The sequence below is a fragment of the Cynocephalus volans genome, chromosome 17 (genome assembly GCF_027409185.1).
Source record: "Cynocephalus volans isolate mCynVol1 chromosome 17, mCynVol1.pri, whole genome shotgun sequence".
Lineage (NCBI taxonomy): Eukaryota > Metazoa > Chordata > Mammalia > Dermoptera > Cynocephalidae > Cynocephalus > Cynocephalus volans.
The window spans coordinates 41,651,434-41,672,195 of NC_084476.1; the positions used below are offsets into that span (position 1 = coordinate 41,651,434).

A 20,762-nucleotide genomic window follows, 5' to 3' on the forward strand; every position below is an offset into this window, starting at 1 on the left:
TTCCAGGAGACGTCAAGGCCTAGAAGGTAGTGGAAAAGGCTGCTGGACATTCCAGCAAGGGGACCAGAATGTGCAAAGGCACAGAGGGGTTCAAGTGCATGGTGCGTGTGGAAGAACTGCCAGAGCAGTGCTTTAGAATAGCTGAAGGATGGTGGGGAGTGGCTGTGATGTGGGGCTATGGGTGACCACTGAATAACTTTCACAGGAGAGAGACTTACCAGAGTGTGTGAAGAGGGCAGGAGAAGAATGGAAGCACGGATTATCACAGTAATCCAGACAAGATGCCACTACTCCACTTGTGTTAGTGGTAACTGAGGTGAGACAATGGATTCAAGAGGCAATTTTGAGGCAGAAATGATAGAAGGTGACTGGTTTGGGAGAGGAGGGGGAGGAGGAGGAAGTTTTAAATGGCTGGGTAAATGAATTGTAAGGATTTATTTAGCAAGCAAATGGAAATGGAATTAGTATCCTGCACAGTGCCCCTTCAGTCCCAGCCCCAAAAGTGGTGATAGTGTGGGCTAAGAGAGTGAGCACTATCTGATTCCCATGCCTGGACACCTCACTTTTACATTATTTCCTCCCCTTTGGGAATAATCTTTCTACTGCAGCTCTTCTTCCTTGAATAAAGCCTGAATAACAGGCCAGTGTAGTACTCCCAGGCCTAACCCTCTGTCCTGTCCACGGCAGCCTCAGTCCTCTGCCAACCCTTGTGGGCACATCTCTCCCCAGTAGACCCCTGCCTTACCCTCACATCCCAGGCTGTGGTCTACCCTGGTGATTCTTTTTTTTTTTTTTTTTTTTTTTAAAAAGATGACCGGTAAGGGGATCTTAACCCTTGACTTGGTGTGGTCAGCACCACGCTCACCCAGTGAGCGAACCGGCCATCCGTATATGGGATCCGAACCCGGGGGCCTTGGTGTTATCAGCACCGCACTCTCCCGAGTGAGCCACGGGCCGGCCCCTACCCTGGTGATTCTAGACAAAGAGGTAGCATGAACTAGTTTTCACTGGCACAGGTCATTTCCTACTCTTCTGGACATTTTGCAGGAAGCTGATGCCCTAGGTCCCATGACTGTTAATAGGATTGGTGGTCTCAGGTCAAGGCCAAGATGCTAGCCCTATGGCTGCTGTAATACTTGGTACTTATCCAGAACGACTTTAGGTTCTACCACATGGCTGCAGGGAATAGGGGGATTTGGCAGGGGGTGGGGGTGGGGAGGGGGGAGGATAATGAAGCAGCAAAGGGCTACTGGGCCAAAATCATTATACAGTACAGTCACTTCTATGGCTTTACACACTTTAGCAGAATTACCAGACCCCAAAGGCTGCTATAAGATAATTTATTACAGACTAGCCTATAATATCTTGTAACAATGGCACATACAATAATTAACTGCAAAGATGCTTGGTTCCTTATTTCGTGTAACGGCCATTACAGCTGTGGATGATGCCAAATCCTCAGGAAGTTCATGAGGCTGCTACCGAGGAAATACAAGGACCGTGTCACATCTCTGAGCAAGGGCCTAGGAAGTTCATCCGACCTCCTAAGAGAGTTTGTCTCTGACCTCCCAGGGGGTGTTGAGGCCACTCCCCCATCCAGCCTGTACCGAGGGATCAGAGTCCAAATTCCTTCTGTAGGGCTGAACATCTATGAGGGGAACAGCAGCTGACCCAGATGAAAAGAGAGGCCAAAGGCTAGATTCTTTCTGTGAGGTGGAGGACAGCCAGAAGGCAGTGGCCACAGGTGAGGAGGACTCTTTCTAGCCTGGTTTCTACTATTTTTGGCTTTGTTTAGGGACTACCCAAGAATACTCCCGGATCTTTCAACTAGCCCTCAGATACATACATATAAGAACAACCTTTCATGTCCTGAAGCATCACTCCTCTGCCTATAGGAGTAAGGCAGGGGAACTCCTCAGCAGGTGGCCCCTAATCCCAGGGTTTCAAAGAAATATTCTGCTCAGGGCTCTGAAGAACCCCATGAACTTGGTTCTACTCATGACATATAATCTGGGGGAATGGATTAGCCCAGATCATTTCCAGACGATATCTTGCTCAGTTTCAAAGCTTGTTCTCATTGGAGCCACATAAAACCAGTGGATTCTGCTCAAGGGACACACTGAATTTTATTCCTGTGTGCTCCTGCCTTGGCCATATTCCATTCCAGACCACAGGGCTTAGTAATAGCTGTGTGGACTGAACTGATTACCTAGCCAGGCAGACACAAGCTTCAGACCCTCTAAACTTGTTCTTCTAATGATTGGTATGTATATGTCTAACTGGACAAGGTGTGGTATGAAGAGGAGTAAAGACAGGATATGGAGTGGAGGGGTGTCTACCAAGAATGGCTGACACTCTCAGAAATGTCTGTCCTTCTCTCTTTATGGAGAAATCTCTGAAATAACCCCCACAGCCCAACTCCTAGCACCACACACCTGCTAGCCCTTTCATGACCCTTTCTGTGATAAGCCATATTCTCACCACCCCAAATTTTTCCTTAAAAATCCTTAATTGAAGGGGATCAGCCTTTTCACTATAAAGACCCTAAGCTGGCTACACAGTTAAATCCCATTGGCTTTGATTGTGTAACTGGTGCTGTCTGGTTGGCACAGGAGCCAAAGGCATTCAGCTCCCCTCCTCCGTGGAACGAGACTCCGATTTGAGTTTCACAAACTCTCGGGCCACCTCGTCATTGCTCCTCTGAGACAAAATCCGGAGAATGGTCATGCCTGTCTCATCCATGTGGATCTTCTGGCCCAAGGGGCACCAGCAGGCACAGCTGCCCTTGGCTGCCACATCCCTCAGAGGCATCACAGCCAGCCCTAGCATGCGATCCTCCCGGGCAAAGCAGTAATCCTTCACGCATATCTGCAATTCATAGGCCTCTGGTCCCTCTTCATTTCCCAGGAGGCTGTGAACAGAGGGAAGAATGTGGGAGGACAGAGCTGAGAGTATCAGCCTGCCATCTAGCCCGTCCCTCCTCCCTGTCTCCTTTAAGTCTTACCCCCCAGATCACCCCCATCCCAGAGTTGTGCAGGTCCACCACCCCATAACTTACAAGTGGAATGTCTCATTGTACTTGGGAGCCCAGTTGTTGCTTTTAGACTTGGTTGTGAACTTCCTCTTCCTATCACTTTGGTGTGGGCCAACCATGGTCACTTCCACAAAAGGCCGGAACATACCCGCTGTCTGCCACTTGAGGTCATTGGCAGCCACCACTGCCCAAACAAGGGAAACCTGTGAGTGATCCCACCAGGCATCCCCAGTTCTTGAGCCCCAGGTTACATTTCCCTTGGAGGAGGGCTGGGATGAGCAGCCCTGCCTACACCTGATGAGTGAAGCCACAGGCAAGAAAAGGTCAGACCTTTAGGTTCATACCACTCACCTTTCACTGTGACCTTGTGCTCCCCAGTACCAGGATGTGTAAACAAGTCCACCTGAATAGAGACTTCTCCCACAGGATCATCCACACCAGACCCTGAGGGATAGATGGATAGAAGATTTCCCACTGGAGAACTCTAGGACTTCAGGACTAATTATTCTAGGTAAAACTGAGGGGGTTAGAAGGCCACCACCCTGGGGCCGGCCCGTGGCTCACTCAGGAGAGTGCGGTGCTAATAACACCAAGGCCCCGGGTTCGGATCCCATATACGGATGGCCGGTTCGCTCACTGGGTGAGCGTGGTGCTGACCACACCAAGTCAAGGGTTAAGATCCCCTTACCGGTCATCTTTTTAAAAAAAAAAAAAAAAAAAAGAAGAAGGCCACCACCCTATACCCTAAAGCAAGAAGCAATCACCCACAGTAGCCACGAGGAAGTAAGTAATGGGAGAAGGGAAAGAGGATAAAGAATGAGGCTGTGTGTTATAACACAAGTTAAGCTGACAGCATCTTAGGCAAAACTTCTTCCAAAAACATACTCTTAGTATTCCCAAATCTGTCCTATCTCCTAGACTGAAGAATTTTTCATTGAAAGATGTTAGGGAAGAACAGTGTTGTCACCCTGTATCTGTGTCTGGGAACTATGTTCACCCTGTGATGGCTCTTAATGGACCAATGTGGGTCCCCTCTAGCTAAAAGCAGCAACTTTCCACCTATCCCCAGGATTCCCAGGGGCCTCTGCCTAGAAAGACTTTGTCCTACTCAAACCTGGGCCCTTCCATACTCTCCAGGCCCAGTCTCTGAAAAGAGCCAATCTTCAGGCTCACCTCAGCAGAAGCCCCACCCTATTTTGAGAAAACACCACTACCTTGCACCTCGGATATAAAACCTTTCTTTCTCCTTAGGTGGAGGGATGGGAGAATTTGGAGGACAGGACATATTAACAATAGAATCCCTTCCCAGGCTGTATGAATACATCACCCACCTCTAAGACTTGGGGTAGAGCTTCTGAACTTTGACACCTGGTCCCTCCCCACTCCCCCACCCAGCATAAGTAGCTCACAGGGATAAGTGTTAGCCCATGTTAGATTCATATCTGCAAAGTATAACATACCCTTTTCCGGCCGAATGTCCTCATTAGCAGTAAACCTAATACCTTTCCCATCATGCACTGAGTGAGAACAGGCAAGTCAAGAGGTAGTAGCAGCAACAGGACAGAGAAAGAAGAATCAGTTAGAGGTCTAAGGAGTTAACAGCCGTTCAAAGCAGCTCTACACATATTCTGAGGGAGCTCAGAGATGGCACATGTTTGAGAAATCAAAGAGCTGGGGTCAGTGCCTGAATGTTCCAAATGAGACTTTGCAGGTTGGAGATCAACCAAATCGGGGGCAGAAGCAGTAGAAAATATACAGAGAAGGTATCTGAGATGACAGAGCAAGAGGTTGTAGGCTCTAATTTCCTAGGCACTTAAATGATAAAGCTATAGGCAGAAAGTGCGCACACGTGCACGCACACACACGCACACACACACACGCACACACTCTCTCTCTCTCCCTCTCCCCACCCTCCTCCCCGTGGTCTCCATCCGTGCTCTTACCTTATATGTGCCCATTCCAGCCTCTCCTTACCTTTTATCTAGCTTAAAGCTCAATGCTTCTAAAAAGCCTTTCTGGATCAACTCATATTTTCCCTGATAGTACAAGCCTTTACTCAGTTCTGTCAAAGTTCTCCCTGTGCCCTTGAACAAGACTCATAGCTGCTTTGTTTGCTCTCTCTTCTTTCTACCCTGAACTAGAAATAAGAACAGATGTGGGAAATGGAGCAGTACTGCAGGTCCCTTCCATTTTCTCACCTCCTGTCACTTCCAGTCTAACTGCTTAATTTCTCTCCACTCCAGGTCAGCCCTGTGCTCCAGACCCACAGCTCAGTGAGGCCTAAGCCTCTAAGTCCCTGCACCAGGTTCACTCCCCCAGACAGCCTGCCGAGGTTTCCCTGAAACAAGCAATAACAAACATTTGTGAGGGTGCCTCTCAGGAAGGCCCTGCTCCAGGGTCAGGTAGAATTTCAGTCTTAGCCATGTCTATGCAGATGCATTTTGTTTTGGACAGGTCAGGCTGGAGGCAGGAAGGGGTTCTAAGGACTGAAGCCACTGGGAGAACACCAGGTGCCTGGGTCCCCTGAATATTAGCATCACCCATGAGGTGGGAGCCTCGGCTATGCACAGCACCTGTGATCCATGTCTTCCCTTCAGCTGCTCCCAGGGTTTGCCTCTCTTCATCTTCTCCTCATCCACAATGGAGAGTCTGGGAAGTCTTTTGCTTTCTCTCCTCAGGACAACTCCCAGCAAGGCTCCTAGAGCTATGAGCCTTCCTGAGTGTCCCAACCACTCATTCTCAAGGTACCCTTTACCAGACAGGGTACACTTCTTGAACTCAAAAGCATGCACTAGCCCGGCAATGTCTGGGAAAAGAAACCTCAGGCATATTTCTCAAGTCCCTGTGACTCTCTTGCCTCATATAGACAGGGGTAGGGTAAATACTGAGGTCCCCTCAAGAAATCCTGAGATCTGAGTTTGAAGGCTTTCTGAAGAAGTTGGATCCTCCCCCAGGGCTAGATGTGTGTTAGAGAGGGGAGGTGGGGATCCAAAGCCCTTAGGGCCTTACCCTGGGCAGTCTGTGAGCGCACAAAGGTCTTGATGAGTGTGTCTGTGGTCTGTGTGTACAGAGACAGGGCGTAGCGTAGGGACTGCAGATCTGGGCTCTTCTCCAGGAAGGTTTTCTTCAGCCCATTGCCTCCTGCATGGAAGTATTGCTGAAAGGTAAAAGAGTACCTGCGACTGCTTCATCCACTTACAGAGAAGCAGCTCCCCAACACTGTCCTCAAAGAAGCCAGGAGACAGTGGTGAGGAGAATAGGCCATTCAATAAATAATAATATCAGGACCACCCATAGAACCAGAGTCATAGTCTCCCAGGTGAAAGGTATTATTTAGGTATTTAGCACATGTAGTGGGGCATGTCCACATTACTTTAAGTGGTGTTTGGAGGATGGGTTATCTGGATAGGCACAGAAATGGGATAGAAGCATTTCAGGCAGGAAGAATAGCTATAAGTGCTCTTTTACCCCTCTGAGACTTAGACAACTTGATACCTGTAACATACCTCTTCCAAGAGCCTTGAATCACAGTTCATATGTACCTGCCTTATTACTGCCTTACCAGTGATAAGTGTCTTGAACTTAGGAACCATATCTTATTCTCTCTGTATCCTTGACAGTGCACAGTGCCTCTCTTCTAGATGTGGAGTGGTAAGAGCCTGAAGTACACAAAGTCTAGCAGAGTGGAATGCCAGGGCCAAGTGAGTGTAGCAGTAAGATTGTCTGCATAAGGGGGAGGTCTGCACCTTGATGGTGTCCAAGGCGATGTCAAGGACAGCACACTGCTTTGGAGTAAGATTCCGTGTTTCCTCTCGCACCATGTGGTCCTGGAACCCCAGAGAAAGCAGCAGCATCAGGTCAGCTCAGGGTGGTCACCAAAGTCTTGCCCATACCCGCCAGCCCCACAGCTGCATGTTCCTCTCCTTCTTCTCCTCTTCAGTCTCCAAAGCTCAGATTTCCTTTCCCCAGGCACCCTCTCCCTCTGGCCTCAGAAGGACCATGCCTGCCAGGAGGACCCCACACCCAGAGTACCTTGAGTTTGGAAAGATGGCTCAGCTCCTTGGCAGCAGTGAAGATCAGCTGTGTGCCCTGGGCAGAGAGGGGATCAGTCAAAAGCAGAGGACTCCAAACTCTGCTTTTGGAAGGGAGGGCAGGGAAGGCAAACAGCAGGAGGAAGTGCAAGGGAGGTGTCCTTACCGTCTGGTCGGTGAGCGGGGGCAGTACAATCATCCTTTCCACTGTGTTCATCACCACCCGCCAGAGCTCCTTCAGTACACGTTTCAGAACGGTCTTCTCACACACAGTGGCAAAGAGTGTGAGGCTGCAAGCCCAGGTGGCAGGTGAGGCTGGGCCAGAGTTTGAGAGCCCCCTCCCTGAGAGGCTGCTCTGTCTGATGGCCTCTGCTTTGCTCGCCCCCACAGGAAAGCCCTGATATACTCACTTGCCATCCAGGAAGTCCATGAGAGGCCGGAGCACACTATCTGCATCCTGAGCCACTGAGGCCCTGGCATTGGGAGATGCATTTCCTGTGCCCCGAACCTGGCCCAGGATGTCAGCCATTTGTTGAACACACTCATCAATCCGCACCTGGAAACTACACATGTGCCCACAATGCAGCCCTCCCCTCCCCAAGCACACATTGTCTCTGTAGCAGCACCAGCTACTTGGTGCCATTCCCACCATGTTCGTGGTGCAGCTCCAGCAGAGAAAGTCAGCAGAAGTAGATGGAAGATCCACACACCTGTAGCTGTATGGATGGGTGTGGGGTAGGGGCTCTGGGATTGGCCAGGGACACCCCTGGCTCTAAGGGCACGTGTTTTGGGGCTACTGACCTGTTTCCAAACACCATGCTGAGCTCATCCAGAACTGTATTCAGTTTCACCTGCAGCTCCTTCAGGCTGTCTGCAGCTTCAGGGTCCAGCTGTATCCACAGGAGGTGGGCCTGGCTAGGCTGCTTCTCTTACCCTCTTCTACCCTCCTGCACCCCTACTCCTCTTCCTAGAGCCTTACCCCAAAGCCTATCAGATCAAGCCAGCCCAGACCCCTAACTAAACTCCTGGCCTATATCTAGTCAAGACATGGTGGAGTTCTGTGGCCAGAGAGCTTAGGAATAAAGGGAAAGTACAGTGCTGCAAACCCTAAGACCTACCTCCTTGCCTCCCATGGCCTCAAACATTTTCTCCAGCTGTACCCTCAGTTGCTGCATGTTGTTCATCAGGATGCAGGGCTTGGGGGAAAGATGGAGCTGTTGAGTCTTGGCTCCTGTCAGCACAGGGCCCATTAGCTTAGGGTGCTTTCTTCTTTCACAGTATTCCAAAGCCATAGTACACAGCTCTCTCCCTAAGCACTAAGACCTGGAGCCAATTCAGATAATTCTCCTTGAATCAAGACTAGAAGCAAATGTTTTCATTGTTAAGCTGGGTGATGGGTACCCAGGTATTCATGATATCCTCTATAACTGTGGATATCTTAAATTTTTTTATTAAAAAAAAAAGACTAAGCAAAGCTCTAGCTTACTACAGGTTGAGTATCCCTTATCTGAAATGCTTAGGACCAGAAGCATTTTGGATTTTAGATTTTTTTCAGATTTTGGAATATTTGCAGTATATATACTGGTTATGCATCCCTAATCCAAAAATCCAAACTCTGAAATGCTCCAACAAGCATTTCCTTTGAGCATCATGTTGGTATTCCAAAAGTGTTAGATTTTGGAGCATTTCAGATTTCAGATTTTCTGATTAGGTTTGCATAACCTGTAGAGGATAAAGTATCAAAAGGAGACTCAAAGGAACTCTTAATCAATTTCTCATTATTTTGTGGCATGGATTTCAGGCAATGCCCTGGAGGGAATCAGAAGTCAGGAGCACCACCCTATCTCTCAGCTCTGAGGACAGCTTCAAAAGCAAGACAGAGTCAAATGTCCCCAACTCCTGTTCTCTAAGGGCCCCAGGGCCTGACCCTACCAGTTTCTCCTTTGTGCAATAAGCTGGGAAGTTCTTTGATAAGATGTCTGCATACTGCATCAGCACCTTCCCGATGGTCTGAAAAAAAAGGAGAAAAGGAAAGAAGAAGGATTGCTTAGCTCTCCCTACAGGGATCTTGCCTGAAGTGGTGCTTCTCATCCCAGAACATTAACAACAGGGAGATAAAGGAGGATCTCACAATGAGGGACAAAGCTCCCTTTCAACTGCAGAACAGCACTGAGACAGACCCATTTGTCTGCCACAGACGCAAGAAAAGGGGTGGGATGACACTAGGCTTTACCTAAAGGCCACCACTGAGAGGGGTTGAGCTCAGGCTGTTGGTGTGATGGAGGTAAAGGGTAGCGGGTAGGAAGGGTCATGGTCACCTTGGCAAATCTCCTCATGTAGTGGGCAAGGATGCTGGGGTCTGGGCATTCCAGCTTCCGGATGATCTCAAAGCTCTGGTTGAGCTGTGTGAAGACGTCCACCACAGAACAGGAAAAAAGTGCGTGCTCTGATGTCTGCTGGAACTGAGAGGCCACACACAGGGTCACCATCCCATAGCTGCTACCTTTTCCCAAGCTTGTAGGGTTTCAAAGGGCTCTGCCCAGCAGGGGCTGTCTCAGTAGCCCTTAATGGTCCTCCTATGGAACAGCCATTCTGGCTGAGCCCAAGAACTTCTGCCAGTAACTGATTGCTGGGAGATCTGGACTGGCCTCTATGCAGCCCAAGCCCCTGACTTACCCCATCCTTCTTATCTCGTTCTAGGGCCCCACGCAGGAATTCCAGGGACACATCCTCATTCTCGTCCAGCCATTGTAGCACAAACTGTTCAAACCACCTGCAGCCAGAGCAGGAGAAATGGGGTTGGAGCTAGTGGTTGGCATATGTCATGTGCCTGACAGCACTACCAGACTGGGATCTTCTGGAAGCGGGGCATGGTTTGACATTTTTCTCTTTCTGTAGCTGTGCCTGGAACAGCAGTCCCAAGACTGGCTTGCCAAACTGAATTGAGGATACTAGCCCTGCCCACCCAGAGGGCCCTCTTCCCTTCCCTCTGTAATGCCCACATGGTGACTCACGCTGGGTACTCAGGCACCTGCCCCTGGAGGGCAGGCAGATCTCGCATGTATTCGTTGTGGAGCCACTTCACCTTGAAGTGCAGGTTCATATAGTCAGCACTCTTACACAGCCGGTCTTTCTCATGCTCTAGTGGTGGGAAGGGAGATGGCTCAGGTCCTGGCAACAGAGGCCGTGGTTCCTGAGCTTTCCCAAAGCGGCAGATCTAGTCAGGCAGCTCCATCAGATGTCTCAGAACAAGGGTGATTCCCAACTTCCTTGTCACATCTATCTTCCTCCCACCAGTGCTCTGCTCAGCACCTCTCCAAGAGCCTGACCCAAATCTTCCTTTAGAGAGACTAAGCCAGACAGACTCCCTGATAAAGCCTACAGTCTTCTTGTGCTAGCTTTTGAAAGTGCAAAGTGAGGTCACTGTCTATTGGTCAAAAAGAGGAGAAAGGTCTGTGGGTGCTAATGCTGATCAGTGGGGAGACTGCCCAGGACTGGAGAGCTAATTCTAGTAGCTTGGCCATCCCTATCACAGGCTTAAATGCAGAGATCAAACAGTTGTACATGGCATGAGTGGGTCAATGACAACTACAGAGAGAGAAAACCAAAGTGGGCCCAAGTTGACAGAAAGGGAAGTTAAGCACTCATGGTGTAAAAGAATCTTGAGATAAACTGAAGGGATCCAGAGCAGAGCTGACACACTGAAAAACCGAGCTCTCAGGGAAGTATGCAAATAAGAATAGTCAGTGGAAACTATGGTAACACAGCCAGAAGAAAGGGAGATCATGCTGCAGAAAATGGGACACTTATAATGGACCTGAAAAGTCATCTAGCTGAACCTCAAGAGCCTTTTGGAAAATCTAGGACAACGATCACTCACAGCTTGCTCAGAGAGTCTGGGGCCACTGGCCACACCCACAGGTTCTCTTCATCCACCCCCTTTATACTTGAAGCATTAACTTAAATAATAAAAGTCAATTGTGTGCTGACATGTAACATAATGGTAAAAGCAAGCAAATGGGGGAATCATGCTAAGCAACAGAGAAGGGAAGGCCAGTGTCCTTGGGGACTCTTGCTCAACTTTGAGATGTCATGGGTGATGCCCCTCCAAGTCAAGGCAAAATACCCAGCCGGGGCAGCTGGCCCTTGTAAATTAGTGCAAGGAGGAAACAGAACCCAGAGGTTCAGCCTTAACTGGGTCCCAGGAATTTCATCTTCTGGTACTGTAGGCAGCACCATTTCAACCTGAAGTTGCATTTGCAGTCTATTCTATGAAGCAGTGAGCAGGAGAAGAGGGAAAAGGTATAAGACTAGAGGCAAAGGGACAACAACCAAAAATTCTTACCACCCAGAAAAAGCACTTTTCATATACAAATAACAGTGGTTGCTTGTGACAGAGCAGAGATACCAATGAGCAACAAACAGTGAAAAAAATCAGGGACATCAGAGAGACTCTTTCCTCCACCCCATCCCCTATCGTCCTTGAGCCAGTCTGAGAACCTAGAAACATAAAAATATACTACCAGGAGGGCCCTCCTCCTTCTGGTTTAGCAACCCACTGGACCTGGAAGCAAGGCTGCCCCATCACTCCAGAACTCCCTAACTCTTTCTTCTAGGGACCATCAAGTTACTATACATAATTCTCACTTTCTCTGTCAATCCATTATCTGTACTCTGGCCCCAGGCCCTAATTTCTACATTAATTTCTGTGTTATAAGAACTAACAGATGAATGCTGAAACACTGGTCGTACTTTAAACTGTCCTAACAAGTCCCATGGAGTCATATTCCAGTAAAGTTGCTTGAGGTTGTTGTCGGAGGTGGTAGTGGTAGTGGTGGGGTTTAATCTGTCAGAAGAGGCAATCACATATCCATAACCTCCTAACCCCTGACTTCCACTTTCCTCCTTCCATTCATCTTTCATCCTTGGAGAGTTCTTTCATCCTCATGAATCTTCATGATTTCAACTACCCAGTTTGCTGATATCTCCCCCAAATCTCTTTTGTTATGATAACATCTATGTAAGGTTTTTGTTTATTTATTTCACCTTTTTTTCTTATATATAAGGTTTTGAAGGAACATCTCACTGAGCCTGGGTTTAACTCTAGTCCCCATCTCTCACCATCTTAACATCTTCAACTGAAGTTAACCAAAGTATACCAACTAGTCTTAACCTCTTGTTCAATGCTGAGCATCATTCTCAAATCTTCGTTCTTCCTCTTTATTCACAACCTGTTTTATCACCTGCTGATTTTACTTCTAAAATGTCTCTGGAATCTATCCATTTCCTTCTAGCCACATTATTACCTGCCTAAGTCTCATTACCACCATCTCTATCCTGGATTACTACAGTAGCCTCCAGACTGTTCATTCCACCTCCAGTCCATTCTCCATACTGCAGCCAGAGTGAGTGGCCTTTCTATATGATAAATCTGAACATGTCAATCCCTTCCTTAATATACAGTGGCTCCCAACCACCTCAGACAGAATCCAAAAGCCTAAACATAACTTACAACCTCCTTTGTGATCTGGCTCTGTCCCACCTCTCAATCCTCATCTTTCACTTACTTCTTCCTCTACCCTCTGAACTGCTAGTCACACTGAACTGCTGCTTCCAGTCCTCTAAGCATGCCAGCTCCTTCTAGATCCCAGGTCTTGGACATGCTGAATCCTCTGCATGAAATTTTCTGTATCTCTTTCCTGTCACTACTACCTTCCCTCCCTACTGGCTAAGTCCTGTCATCCTTCAGGTTTCAGCTTGTACATCACCCCCTTCAGGAAGCCTTCCCAAGTCCTCGGAGTCTGGGTTACATGGCTCTCCTACATGCACTCAGCAACCTATGCTTATTCCTTTTGTGGTACTCATAACTTTGTACTGTAACTGCCACTTTATATGTCTGTTTTCTAGACTGGTCTGTGAGCTTCTCGTGGGCTGGGGCTATGCCTTATTCATCTCAGTGGAGCTGCAAGAACTAGCACAGTGCCTGGCACAAAGAAAATACTCAATAAACACTTGGTGAATGGGTGGGAATTTATTGCAAAGAGGCAGGAGGGATTTTCTGATCCATATTTTAGTTGGAATAGTTATACAGATGTATTTGTCAGAATTCTTCCAATTGTATTCTTAAAGTGTTTTTCTTTTATTGTATATAAATTATACCCCAAAAAGTTGACTTACAAAGTATTTGTTGAAAGACAGCATTTCCAACTTTCCTCTCACAGAGTCAATGCTGTCCTCTTATCATCCAGGCCTCCCCTTCTCTTGCCCTTCATATTCTGACAATCACTAAGTCCTGTTACAATTTCCCTCCAATGTCTACCAAAGCACATTTTTCCCTCTCCACAGTAATCCCAGTCCCATTCCCTCATTCCTAAATTATTACAATAGCCTTTTTTTATCTGTGTTTTCCGCTTCAACTCTCTCCCTGTTCAAGCTGCCTTTGTCTTTCGCTGAGGTAAACCTTATCAACATACTACTTTCTTCACATTGCATCTCTGCTTATGAGCCTATAATGGTTAACTGTTCTTAATAACTAAGATTTATTCAGTGTTGAGTAAGTGCTAGGCAGTATGCTAACTAAGTTATATACATCTCAGTGACTTCATCAGCTCAATTAGATGCTGTCATCACTCCCATTTTACAGGTGAGAAAATGGGAGCTCACAAAAAGTAGCTCGGTCCAAGGTCACACTGCTAAGCAGGGGATGAAATTAAAATTTAAAACCAGATCAACATTAGGTATTTCTCTTACAGCAAGAGTTTAACCTTTTTGTTTGTTTTAAATGTTAGCAGGGGCCGGCCCGTGGCTCACTCGGGAGGGTGTGGTGCTGATAACACCAAGGCCCCGGGTTCGGATCCCATATAGGGATGGCCGGTTTGCTCACTGGCTGAGCGTGGTGCTGACAACACCAAGTCAAGGGTTAAGATCCCCTTACTGGTCATCTTTAAAAAAAAAAAAAAAAAAATGTTAGCAGAATTCCCCTTTCAAAAAACAAATCTTAGCTAGAACCACATATAAGATTGATAGAAGCAGAGCTGACTTAGGTAAAAAGCCTGAAGCCCAACCCCTGGATTTCCCATTTTAACTAAGCTCCTGAGATATTTCTGTTTGAAAACCTCTGCTTCACTTCACACTAGCCCCTTTGTAGAGCTAATACATTTTTCACAGGTGTTTATCTTTTCCCTCAATCCTACTGGAGCTGGAATTCTTCAAGAACTGGGACCACACTCCCCATCAGGCTCGCTGAGTACTGCCTGTGGGGATGAACAGATGACCTCCTCACTGGCCTGACAGGCTAAGGCATGGGCTACCGCCCCTGGGTTGACCCAGTGTGGGCAGGAGGAGGACACTGTTCTGAGACTGAATTACAGAATGTATACGTACAGTCTCTAGCTGTTTCAAACTTAACAGAAACCTTCAAGGTTTCTTTCAACCTCAAGTCTCACTGACTCTAGAGCTCACAAATTTAAGAGTCTGAGTGTTATGCATTTCCCCTGCCACTCCACCCAAATAAGAAATCCAGACTCTGCTTTTTCCTTGCTCCAGACAGCTCTTCCTCCTTCTAGATCCACTTTCATAGACTGAAGAGATAGATTAACATGTGTAAACAAACAGGAAAGGCAGCTAAACAGTTGAGCACAGAGGGGAAGGTCTGATAGAGGTAGGGAATGATATCTTTGTAGGCCAAGGTGGGAAATGAGTAAAAGAACAAGCTGAATGAACAGGATGAATAATAATTTGTCTGTGGCACTTCTCTACAGGAGGAATGAGAGAAGAAATATCTTTCCAGTTTTGTCACACTAATCCAGAGCAGCTTCCAAGGAAAGCCAGGCCAAACAGACCCCAGTATGAGAAAACAACTATATCTATCTATGTATTTAAGGTCCTCAAGATAAGTCCCACAAAACCATTCTCCAGAAAGTGGACCACTTGAAAACACCCACCATGGGAGGAACTGATCTCTGGGCTGGGAAAGCCTTGAGCAGGTACTTGCTCTAAAGCTGGAAGAAGGAACCTACATCGATATAGCCATTTCCATTATGTCTTTTGGCTGCAGCTTTGCTCACTCAAGGCTACCTCCCACCATGCCTAGAATCTCTCTAGTTTCTCACTGTACCATTCACCCAGAACTTGTAGCTATCTGGGAGAGAAAAGGGACAGTGAACAAGGTGCTTGGGCTAGGAGCCTGGTAGCCCACTGACTTGGGCAGACCCTTACCCTCCAATGCATATTTCATGTCTTGGGCAAACAGATGCCACATCACTTCTGCACTGACTTTTCCCACATTCAACTCCTGAGGAAACCTGGATGACAGAAAAAGCCACAGTCAGAGAACAAGGCAAGAATGATTTGATATGATTCATTCCAAAGCTAGAGTGCCTAAGTTCTTGGAGGTCATGTTGAAGAAGGCTCAAACTGGAGAAAAAGGGCCTAGGGGCCAGTGGTAAGACAAGTGGAGGCAGAGGGAATTCCCTTAGGCAAGGTGGGCCCAGAGGAGAAGGGTTGAAGCTGGAAGGCAGCCCCAGAGGAGAAAGGACAAGGGGGTGGGCTATAAGAAGGTCCACTTTATTCAAAGTAGACAGACACATACACACATTGTCTGGATCCCCTGGGGCTCCTAATGGCAGCCACAGTCCCAGAAGCCTCTCACTCCAGGGAGGCTGGCTTGGTCTGGGCAGGACCCCCCATTATGTTTCCACACTTGTCTCCAGAAACAGTTACCAGACAGATACAAGGGACAGAGGGACAGATGGATGGACAGGAAGAAGAGGTAGCACTGCAAATATACAGAGATAGGAAAGAAAGAGACTGTTAGACAGATGGACAGACCAATCACCAACCACACAGGGCCAAGTAGAGTGATACTCACTGATTCAGAACAGGTGTGTAGGAATTCTTATCTTCCTCTATGATTGACACAATGAGTGTGATGAGTTTGGGCCAAAAATCCAGGTTCCGAATGCTGGGCCCTTGTTCCTCTGGAGGTAGCTCCTGCTTCTTGTTCCAGTGGAGACAGTGAGAGAGAGACAGACAGCGAGAGAGAGAGAGAGAGAGAGAGAGAGAGCGAGCGCCAGAGTAAATGTGTGGAGAGTGTCTCCAATCTTCCTCTTTCTCTTCCCCTCCCCATACTCCTCCATCTAGAATCAGGGACCCTTCCTCTCCTAAAGCCTGTCTTCCACAAGACTGCCCCTGTTCTGTAAGAGGGGTGACTATTGGGAGATCCTTGGACACAAAAACACTACCTAAGAACTTCTCTCCCCAGCTCCAGGGCACTGCTCTGATAAACTTGGTAAGCCCAGGAGACATAAAGGTGCCTGTCCACCTTCTTCCTTCTCTCAGTTACTATGTATAGAGTGACTCCTTGGCTAAAGTAAGCAGCCCCTCCAGCTTCACTAAGTAGTCTAGTTCTATGTGATGCCCACAGGCAGCTCTCTTCTTCTAGAGGTGTCCCTCCTCTGATGCTCCCACCACCACCACCGCCACCACCACCGCCACCACCGCCACCACCACCGCCACCACCACGCATATACACATCTCAGGTCCAAGAAGCTCCTTCCAGTTCCACAGGAGTTACTGAACAAACCTAGCATGCAGTTTGGCCTCCAAACTGTGGGATAGAACATCCCTTAACCCCCCCGAATGTGATTAGGGGGAAGAACTGCATCTACGGAGCTATTTGCCTATTTGGATAAGAAATGGACTTGCTTGATAAGAGGCAGGGGAATAATACAATTGTGGATCTCAGAAGTGGCTTCTACATTTAGACACCAGACAGGACAAGTAGGGGACAAGAAATGGACATTATCTCCCACTGGGACAAAGGCAAAGGTGGAGCTGCCCAAAAGGACATGGACAGGGCTTTCATGTGGGATGTAATATGTAACTGCAAACTCTTCACAGTCCTTGAACCTGCATTACCAAGAAGTTACTAAAAACCAGGACAGAATCTACATCCTGTTGATTCTATCTCCTTAATACCATGTAAATGCATCTCTTCCTTTTACTTTCTCTGCCACTATCCTTGCTCAGGTTCTTATCATTCAAGGATCTCCTAACTGGTATTTGATCTTCAATCCAATCCCTCCTCCATGCAGCTGTCAGTGATCTTTCTACAAGGAAAATCTCACAGTGTTACTTATCTGCTTAAAGCCCTTCAGTGTCCTTCAATAATGTTCAAACTCTTTACAGAATATAACCTCTCTCTTAACCTTATACCTTACCACTTCTCTTTTGTTGCAACCATCACCGCACCACTACCACAACTTATTTAGTGCTTATTATGTGCCAGCCACTCTGCTAAAAACTTTACACACATTATCTCACTCATAACACCCTCATAACTCCGCTGAGTAGAAATTTTTATTACCTTCATTTCACAGATGAGGAGACTGAAGGACAGCTAGATTACATGACTTACCCAAGGTCATGTAGATCTAAATAGCAGAACCAAGATGTGATACCACATAGCTCAGTTCAAAGCCTGATGCTATAACTATCCTAATTAAGTTGCTTATACTTCCTTAAATTAACATTTCATGCACAATTCTATGCCTCCGAACATTCTATTTTCTCCACATGGTGTCTCCCCCTCTCCTCTAGCTCCCTTCTTTAGCTAATTCCTATTCCTTCCTCAATATTCAAGTTGAACATCACCTTTCAAGAGAAGTTTTCCCTGACACCCCTGGTATGGGTAGATACCCCTCCTCTGGACTCCCTGAGGACCCTCTGTGAACCTCTGGTATAGACATATCAGACATATATAAAACGTAGTAATAATAAAATAATAAGAAACAATATATGTAGTAATTTTCCCCCACTCCACCAAACAATGGGCTCCCCCCAGGCATAGGTGTGTCTTATTCAACTTTACATCTCTAATACTGTGTTTGTTAAATAAATGGATGCATTAACAAACCAATGACTAAAGGTCAGTAGATGGAAATTTTAAGATACTAAGGGTTTACTCCAGTGTAAATATTGAATAATAAGAAAATGAGATTGAGAGAAAGTAAAAAAACAGATGGCAAAATACAACGGCTAAAGAAAGTCCCTAAATGGTTTATAAGCCCTCTTTCAAAGTCTAACTCATTCTCATGCTGAGGAATAGAGACCAAATATTCAAGAAGACCCCTGCATAGTTAAAAGATCAAAGCTGAGAATAGTGCCTTTCCTCAACCAGAGAGAATCCATAGATGGATGAAAGAGGAGCCCAAAATGTAGTAAGCAAAACAAAGGCCCCAGGAAAACCTCCTATAGACTTCAGAACCAATGGGAGGTTTTATAAACTTTAAAAGGAGGAGGCCTTAAATATATGGCCAGCACAAAAGGTACATTTGAGAATGAGAGGAGGCAGCACAAACAAGATCTTAGTCTTTACTAAGGTACTGCTAGGAAGCATTACAAATTGGATGTATCCACCAAAGGATGTCCAAGAGATTTAGATTGTCCTTCCATCATTTGCTATCTAAATCCCACTGCCTTTCAAATTCTATCTCAAATGCCCCTTGTTTTATGTAGCTTTTCCCAATATTTGATCAAGAGTAACATTTCTCCTTAGAATCCATTCAATCTTATGTCTTTTTCAAGGCCCTTATAAGAGACTGCTTTAATTGGAGTTATATATATGCTCACAAGACTGCAAATTTATGGAAGGAGCACTGTGCTTTCCTCAGAACTTGCCTAGAACAAACATCCAATATATATTTGTTGGACTGAAGGGAATCTACTCTGCAAATGTATGGTCAGCAAGACATTCCTAAGACAGGAACTATAACTGAGTAATTGGACCCAGAAGAAAGTCCTGGATTGGAAATAAGGAAAAAAGAAGGATACTATTGGAAGAATCTGGAAAAATGTACTAAGTCACCACTTACTGACTTAGGATGCTAGCTTACAACAGGTGAAGTTAGCTGAGCCTCACAGAAAGAGAGAGTCAGCCCTGATAGTCAGTTGATGAGTATATTTCAGAAGACCATGGCATTGCAGAGAGAAGTGATCAGAGGAAAAAGTTAAACTTCTAAGAGCCAGTAGTTCAGAGAGAGAGCTGCAGATCTCAGAGGAAGGCAGCTCAAAACTTATAGGGGTCCACGTGAGGCAGAATAAAATTAACCTTAGGAGAGAAAAAAGACTCTGAGATGGACTGAGAATTCACCTACTGAACCCTTAAACTGTGCTTGAATTTATAGGTTCACTTTCTTCAGCACCAAAGTAAAATTTATCATGGCCACTTCTGTTCAACTCAGGTATGTCACATCTTGTCCACAGGTCCCTTTCCGTTCACAAATGTCTCACATGGTCTAGACGGTCCATACTCCATAACTCACTCATCCTCAAGAACATAAAGGACTTTGCCCTGAGCTCCTTTCTACCATGACTACAGCAGAGGAAAGCTGAAACTCCAAAGAGCCACTGACAGCTGGCCCCAACTGATCCTGAACGTCTTACCAGCTGGTACTGGTGGCTGTATAAGTCATGGCAGTTGTTGAAGATATACTCATATGTAGAGTTCAAACAGGCCTTCACACAATCCTTTACCACTTGGCTGGCTCTTGGAGGGCTCTGCAGTTCTTGCACCTGCCGATTAATAAAAGAAATATGGGCCTAGGGTCCTGCTCACCTGAATGGGATATACTCCTAGCACTGCCCCAAACCTAGTCTAGATTCCTCCAGCCCTGCACGGGTCCCTAGACTTGCCCTGTGATGAAACTGCTAGAATAGCTGATGGGGAGAACTTCCAGCTCATCCTTGTTGATCCATGGTCTACGTGCTCTCTCACAAGAACTCAGGGGAGGCTGGCCAGTTAACTCAGTTGGTTAGAGTGGTGCTGGTAACACTAAGGTCCAGGGTTTGATCCCTATACTGGCCAACCACCAAAAAAAAAAAAAAAAAAGTAAGTAACCCAGGGAACACGTGTACAGAAATGTGAGCTTAGAGGTGATGAATCCTATAGCCTTAGATTCTGCCCAGTGATTCTTATTCTCCATGTTCCTGTGGCCAGGTCCCCACCCAGCACCACCCAGCCCAGTCCACTGCTTACCTTCATTCTGAAGAAAGTAATGCTGGTCAGCAAATCCACTGTAGATTTTAAGTCCTGAAGCCGTTCAGGGCTCCCAGCAGGGAAATTATTCTGTTGCAAATGAAGCAAATGTAAGAAAGAAACACAGGAATATGAAAACTTTCCCTGCCAAAAGCAATGAAATCAAAAGCTTCCCTAACTGCTACCCATTGGGATTTTCTCTAGTTGAGCTGGACAAAAAAATAGCTGTACTGTTACAGGTCTCGCTACCTGTTTTCTAATGACATAGGCCCTTGCCAAAATCAGGGGTTAATACTCTCTAGTACAAAAAGCAACAATCCATCCCCAACCCCACTTCCCATGCAATGTGTGAGCACTTGTACAAATGAACACACACACACACACACACACACAACATTTTCTTGGATGAAGATTCTTACACCCAAACAGTAAGTTCTTCAAAGGTTACAAAATAACTATATATCCTGGAATATAAGTGGAGCCACACTACAAACAAAACTGAGATCCAAGATCTGTACTTTCTATACAGTAGAACCTAGCTCTCTACTGTTTTGGAGCCAGCAGACGGCTAAGCCCTGAGCAGAACCGCTTTTGGAGTTCCTACGGACTTCCCTGCCATGCCTCACTTCATTCCCTTTGGCATGATAGGAGGAAGCCAAAG

General features: G+C 46.6%; 1 protein-coding gene across 5 annotated transcripts in view; it reads right to left on the reverse strand.

Moving 5' to 3' along the window:
- Nucleotides 1–1,359: 1,359 nt before the first annotated feature.
- UNC13B (unc-13 homolog B) overlaps nucleotides 1,360–20,762 on the reverse strand; it is a 228,380-nt gene continuing 208,977 nt past the window's right edge. For 2 of the 5 annotated variants that reach the window (XM_063081610.1, XM_063081608.1), the window contains 19 exons: nucleotides 20,102–20,191; nucleotides 19,510–19,638; nucleotides 15,935–16,062; nucleotides 15,283–15,368; nucleotides 10,080–10,206; nucleotides 9,742–9,838; nucleotides 9,384–9,527; nucleotides 8,998–9,075; nucleotides 8,184–8,261; nucleotides 7,867–7,955; nucleotides 7,476–7,628; nucleotides 7,232–7,355; nucleotides 7,067–7,123; nucleotides 6,781–6,861; nucleotides 6,044–6,191; nucleotides 4,495–4,551; nucleotides 3,386–3,478; nucleotides 3,059–3,218; nucleotides 1,360–2,911 (listed from right to left, as the gene is read on the reverse strand). In XM_063081610.1, the coding sequence (XP_062937680.1) occupies nucleotides 2,626–2,911; nucleotides 3,059–3,218; nucleotides 3,386–3,478; nucleotides 4,495–4,551; nucleotides 6,044–6,191; nucleotides 6,781–6,861; nucleotides 7,067–7,123; nucleotides 7,232–7,355; nucleotides 7,476–7,628; nucleotides 7,867–7,955; nucleotides 8,184–8,261; nucleotides 8,998–9,075; nucleotides 9,384–9,527; nucleotides 9,742–9,838; nucleotides 10,080–10,206; nucleotides 15,283–15,368; nucleotides 15,935–16,062; nucleotides 19,510–19,638; nucleotides 20,102–20,191 (2,205 nt within the window). In that variant the 3' untranslated portion in view covers nucleotides 1,360–2,625. The remainder of the gene's footprint in view (nucleotides 2,912–3,058; nucleotides 3,219–3,385; nucleotides 3,479–4,494; nucleotides 4,552–6,043; nucleotides 6,192–6,780; nucleotides 6,862–7,066; nucleotides 7,124–7,231; nucleotides 7,356–7,475; nucleotides 7,629–7,866; nucleotides 7,956–8,183; nucleotides 8,262–8,997; nucleotides 9,076–9,383; nucleotides 9,528–9,741; nucleotides 9,839–10,079; nucleotides 10,207–15,282; nucleotides 15,369–15,934; nucleotides 16,063–19,509; nucleotides 19,639–20,101; nucleotides 20,192–20,762) is intronic. The other 3 variants (XM_063081609.1, XM_063081612.1, XM_063081611.1) reach the window with 3 other exon arrangements.